The sequence below is a fragment of the Gymnodraco acuticeps genome, unplaced genomic scaffold (genome assembly GCF_902827175.1).
Source record: "Gymnodraco acuticeps unplaced genomic scaffold, fGymAcu1.1, whole genome shotgun sequence".
NCBI classification, from domain to species: Eukaryota; Metazoa; Chordata; class Actinopteri; order Perciformes; family Bathydraconidae; genus Gymnodraco; species Gymnodraco acuticeps.
In genome coordinates this window covers 125,059-131,171 of record NW_022991529.1, presented here as the reverse complement: position 1 = coordinate 131,171, position 6,113 = coordinate 125,059, and the positions used below count along the sequence as shown (strand labels likewise).

Below are 6,113 nucleotides of genomic sequence, written 5' to 3'. Positions count from 1 at the left end.
AAGCGGACGGTTCTAGATCTTACACGGCCACATTCTCAACAAAGAAACTTGATTGAAATGCTTTTAGAGATTTAGAAAATGTTTTTATTGATTTAAAAAATAGTACGCTATTATTGATTTAAATTGACATGCATCCGCTAAGAAAAATAGTCCGTTGTTACCGTAGCAACGGCAGGAACTGCTTCGATAGCGTTTTTGAGGACCTTTTGATTCCAGATTTGAAAACATGGCTGCTTGCTTTAAAAGTAGCACGACTCATGATGTCAGACCTTGGGAAGTATCTAGATATCCTGCCCTGATGCCAAAGGAACTGCACACTGAATATGTGTCGCCGTCTCATGTCTATGTCTGGACCGCTGCGTAAAAAGGAGGGTTTCTGCCCGTTACTTCTGCGCTGCTTTCTTGTCCCAGTTTGCAGTTTGCATGCAGTTTGCTTTTCGGCCAAACTGTTTAGGCCTACAGTTAAATCGACCGAACTTCTTTCTGCAGATGTAAGCATCCTTAACAACGGTCTGTCTGTTCTGGATTAACAACATGTCACGTGTTCTGAATTGACCAATCAGAATCGAGTATTCAACTAAACCATGTAATAAGCGTCCTTAACAACGGTCAATAAATCCTTGACAGCAATCTGTCTGTTCTGGATTAATAACGTGTCACGTCTTCTGAATTGACCAATCAGAATCGAGTATTCAACTAAACCATGTAATAATGTAATATGAAGGATGAACATTAAGCGCAGCAGCAGGTTTACAACGCACGGTGCAAACTTGGACTTGTTATCATACTCTACACACAATGATGGAGTTATCAGTTGGACCCTGTACTTTATGAACACACACACACAAACACACACACACATTTGCTGATGCATATAAAGGGGTTGGGATTTAACTGTGTCTCTTAGTCTGACAAGCGTACGGTTAACTGATATCTCCACTCATCAAACGGATCAAAAATGCCTGCAGACTATAATGGACGATGGGAGATGGTGAGCAACGACAAATTCGAGGACATCATGAAGGCCATCGGTGAGCTCCACTTTTAATTATTACAGTATAGAAGGAGAGTCAATTAGCAGGTTGTCTTTAAATATGCAGCCAAGTAGAGAGGGAGGAATGAGCAGGATGTTTGTGTGACAGAAAGAGTGAGAGAGAGGAGGAAAGTAGAGGAATTCTGTGGCACTGCTTCATGTCCTCATTGAGCTGCTGTCAGGACAAGTTAACCTCTATTCTGAGAGCCGCTGCTGTCTGTTACAGCGCCAAATAAATATTGATTCAGCCATTTCTGCATACTCCTGATCCGCCGAATGGTAAAACGAGATCCGACCCTGGATCAGGCAGCAGGCCAGCTTGTAATTTAAAAAAACGGAGGAAGGAAGATAGAGCCCTTTTTCGGCCAGCGTCGTTGATCAGGCCCCCGAAAAACGTTCATTATTCACGACTCTATCTGCAATTCATAAAACATCCCGGCTACTCAACGAAATTCAGGGAATCCTGAAGGCCTCCACCTCATTTCCATGGAACGGATGGGAAAATGACATCCTTATGGAAATTGGTCAAAAATATTATTTAGATGGGTAAATATAGGGGCCTCGTCGGTAAGAGTGATGGCACGAAATTCAATTTTCACGTTTAGGCAAATGGGATATGAATATCTGAGTGATGTGGCGGGTGGTGCTAAGAGCGCGATGTCGAGCGAGGAGGAGGAACTCATTTGACTCGGAGAAAGGTCATATTTTAAAGTGTAAATGAGACTGTCAGAAAAACCAGAGAAGAAGAATCCTAATAAGCTGCCTGGAGTGTCACATGTGTGTCAGTGGATGTGTGCTTTTGTGTGTCAGTGTACAGAAAGATTATTAACTATTCACCAAACTGACTGACTGACAGTGGTGTAAGAAGTTCTCAAATCCTTTATTTTAGTAACATTGGAAACACTATTATCTTAAAAAACGTCATTACAGATAAAACCCTTACTGTAGAAATTCAAAAATAATTATCTCCAAAATGTACTTTTAGTATCCAAGGTCATTTGGTTTGCAGGATGGCTCTTTTCACATATGATAGCATATTGTTAGGTTTGTAATTTTTGTCAATGTTAAGCCAATTTAAGAAATGTATTAAAAACACAGTAGACCAGTAGCACAGTACTGCATCTGAGCATATCATTTTTTTAGATATAAAGGTCCTACATTTAAATTCTCATTTAAAGTTGGCCTATCATGCAAAATGCACTCTTTGATGTCTTCTCTACATAAATATGTGTCCCCGGTGTGTCGGGGAACTCACGCAGCGTCAGAAAATAAAACCCTCTCTCTTTTCCTCCGTACCCAAATCTCTAAAAACGGGGAACAACGGAGCTGATCCAGATTTGCGTCCGATATGACGTAATATCTGAAATGTGGACCCACGGCCCAATCAGAAACGTTGCTATCAGAAACAATGCCCGACTGTTTTGGACGTAATATGGTCGGTGTTTACATTAGCATCGCTAACACTCAGAGCTAACCTGTACTGGAGAGCATGTGTGTGAAGAAGCAGGAAGTAAAAAGGAACTCACCTTGTGGTATAACCGGCAAGAGAGAAAGCCTTTGAGCTCCAGACTGTTTCAGATCCTTGATAATCCATGATATGGCGTTTCATCACGGCAGTGTTTAGTTTAGACAGTAGCTGCCGGGTCTCGCATGAGCTCAGCCCCCTCCTTTTTTTAAAGCTTTATCCCCAAATCAGCACTTTAGAAACAGGAAGTGAAATAGAGGGATATGAGGCATGGCTAGAATGGGTGATCTGTTTGGTATTTTGAGCAAAACACTTCATAGACATGTTTTTAATGTATTTTTATATATCTGAGAGACCTGTGCTATTGCCTAAAAATAGCATGTTAGAACACATCAGCAAAAATTACTTCAAGTATTTATTCCGCAGAAAAATGGCCTCCATTCGTGATATATTATCATTTATGTGACATTATTAGGTTGTTTATAGCGTTATTTTACTGTTAAAGACAAACTAAATTGTGATAAACAAAACATTGATGTCAGGACTTTCTATCACATTTTTTTGAAATAAATTTGATATGTTTATCTTTTTATATCTCAAACAGTCATTGCACCGGTTAATCGTTAGAGATGATAACGGCCAATTAGAGCTAAGGACATAAAAGAAGGAACTCATGTTTGCTTACTCTACCATTTTTGACCAAACACACCAAAGCACACATACACACAACTATGCTACGGTGAAATTTGGTTACCGGAGTCATAGTGTTTAAGTGTCATTTTTGTATGCTGAATGGAAAAAGTGATTTAAATTAAATGGACACCAGTAGAATAGACTTAGAGTTAAACGGGAAACTTTGTATCTGACTTCTTCAAGCTCAAGTGTGCGTCAATTACGTAAACAAAGCGGATCCTCGGTGGCTTAAAGCTTTGGCTTAGCCTCTTCACACGTGTTTTTAATGCAACATCTTAATATAAGTAACTAAAGTTTCAAAATACACGTAGTAAAGTAAAAATAATTAAGTATAATGAAATGGAAATACTCAAGTAAATGAAAAGAATGTTTAAATCACACTTGAGTACAATACTTGCTCTCTTCTAACGCTGACATTCACTCCTGTGCTCGCAGACATTGACTTTGCCACCAGAAAGATAGCGTCCCACCTGCACCAGACCAAGATGATCGTGCAGAACGGAGACAAGTTTGAGACGAAGACGCTAAGCACCTTCAGGAACTACGAGGTCAACTTCACCATCGGGGAGGAGTTCGAGGAGCAAACAAAGGGCCTGGACAACCGGAAGGTCATGGTAGGACTATTTTCTTGTTTTTTTTTACACCAAAGTGCTTCCATATAGATTATTTGTCATCACTTGTAAAACACTACATTTGAGTAATAACCACTATGTGTGTTTTTGTGGTTATAAAGACAACGGTTACCCGGGATGGGGACAAGCTGGTGTGTGTTCAGAAGGGCGAGAAAGCAAATCGGGGCTGGAAGCAGTGGCTCGAGGGAGACGTGCTACACCTGGTGAGAAAAAAAGTGACATAAAATAAGAGAAAAGTTTTGCAGATTTGCCAGGAAATTAAATGTTTTCTTAAAGGTTACCTATTATGCAAAACCCACTTGTTCATGTCTCTTCTACATCAACATGTGTCCCCTCTTCTTCATGTCTCTTCTACATCAACATGTGTCCCCTCTTCTCCATGTCTCTTCTACATCAACATGTGTCCCCTCTTCTTCATGTCTCTTCTACATCAACATGTGTCCCCTCTTCTTCATGTCTCTTCTACATCAACATGTGTCCCCTCTTCTCCATGTCTCTTCTACATCAACATGTGTCCCCTCTTCTTCATGTCTCTTCTACATCAACATGTGTCCCCTCTTCTTCATGTCTCTTCTACATCAACATGTGTCCCCTCTTCTTATGTCCTCTTCATGTCTCTTCTACATCAACATGTGTCCCCCTCTTCTTCATGTCTCTTCTACATCAACATGTGTCCCCTCTTCTTCATGTCTCTTCTACATCAACATGTGTCCCCTCTTCTTCATGTCTCTTCTACATCAACATGTGTCCCCTCTTCTTCATGTCTCTTCTACATCAACATGTGTCCCCTCTTCTTCATGTCTCTTCTACATCAACATGTGTCCCCTCTTCTTCATGTCTCTTCTACATCAACATGTGTCCCCTCTTCTCCATGTCTCTTCTACATCAACATGTGTCCCCTCTTCTTCATGTCTCTTCTACATCAACATGTGTCCCCTCTTCTTCATGTCTCTTCTACATCAACATGTGTCCCCTCTTCTCCATGTCTCTTCTACATCAACATGTGTCCCCTCTTCTTCATGTCTCTTCTACATCAACATGTGTCCCCTCTTCTTCATGTCTCTTCTACATCAACATGTGTCCCCTCTTCTTCATGTCTCTTCTACATCAACATGTGGTCCCCTCTTCTTCATGTCTCTTCTACATCAACATGTGTCCCCTCTTCTTCATGTCTCTTCTACATCAACATGTGTCCCCTCTTCTTCATGTCTCTTCTACATCAACATGTGTCCCCCTCTTCTTCATGTCTCTTCTACATCAACATGTGTCCCCTTCTTCTTCATGTCTCTTCTACATCAACATGTGTCCCCTCTTCTTCATGTCTCTTCTACATCAACATGTGTCCCTCTTCTTCATGTCTCTTCTACATCAACATGTGTCCCCTCTTCTTCATGTCTCTTCTACATCAACATGTGTCCCCTCTTCTTCATGTCTCTTCTACATCAATATGTGTCCCCTCTTCTTCATGTCTCTTCTACATCAACATGTGTCCCCTCTTCTTCATGTCTCCTCTACATCAACATGTGTCCCCTCTTCTTCATGTCTCTTCTACATCAACATGTGTCCCCTCTTCTTCATGTCTCTTCTACATCAACCTGTGTCCCCTTTTCTTCATGTCTCTTCTACATCAACATGTGTCCCCTCTTCTTCATGTCTCTTCTATATCAACATGTGTCCCCTCTTCTTCATGTCTCTTCTACATCAACATGTGTCCCCTCTTCTCCATGTCTCTTCTACATCAACATGTGTCCCCTCTTCTTCATGTCTCTTCTATATCAACATGTGTCCCCTCTTCTTCATGTCTCTTCTACATCAACATGTGTCCCCTCTTCTTCATGTCTCTTCTACATCAACATGTCTCTTTTTGTCCTGATCCATTTCTATAAAAACCTTTCTGAAAATGAGCTGATCAGTTTTTGGCCACTTTATGATGTCATAACGATGTTTTGGCTTGTGTAACCATTAGCCAATCAGCAACCAAGGTACCCCCCCACCTTATCACCTGAATCTCCTAGAGCACCATTGACCATTTGGTGTTTCAGACATGTCAGAGACATGTGTTGTATCTGAGAACTATAATATATTGATGAACAACAGTATAATAGGGGACCTTTAATGAACTACATGCACTCTTTTTAGCTGCATGGCCCAGATAAGATTATTCAAAAGGAAAAACACTCCGTTCACCTACTGAAGATGAAATATTTCCCAACCCTCGATTACATTTACATTATCGCAATGACAAGAAACGAGATATTGAAGCGCTATCTATAACACTTGTAGATGTAAT

The 6,113-nt window shown here is 40.7% G+C and overlaps 1 protein-coding gene across 1 annotated transcript in view; it reads left to right on the top strand.

Moving 5' to 3' along the window:
• Nucleotides 1-867: 867 nt before the first annotated feature.
• LOC117533393 (retinol-binding protein 2-like) overlaps nt 868-6,113 on the top strand; it is a 5,454-nt gene continuing 208 nt past the window's right edge. Inside the window, exons 1-3 of the mRNA XM_034197094.1 lie at nt 868-1,031; nt 3,627-3,805; nt 3,925-4,026. Coding sequence (XP_034052985.1) covers nt 959-1,031; nt 3,627-3,805; nt 3,925-4,026 — 354 coding nt within the window. The 5' untranslated portion in view covers nt 868-958. The remainder of the gene's footprint in view (nt 1,032-3,626; nt 3,806-3,924; nt 4,027-6,113) is intronic.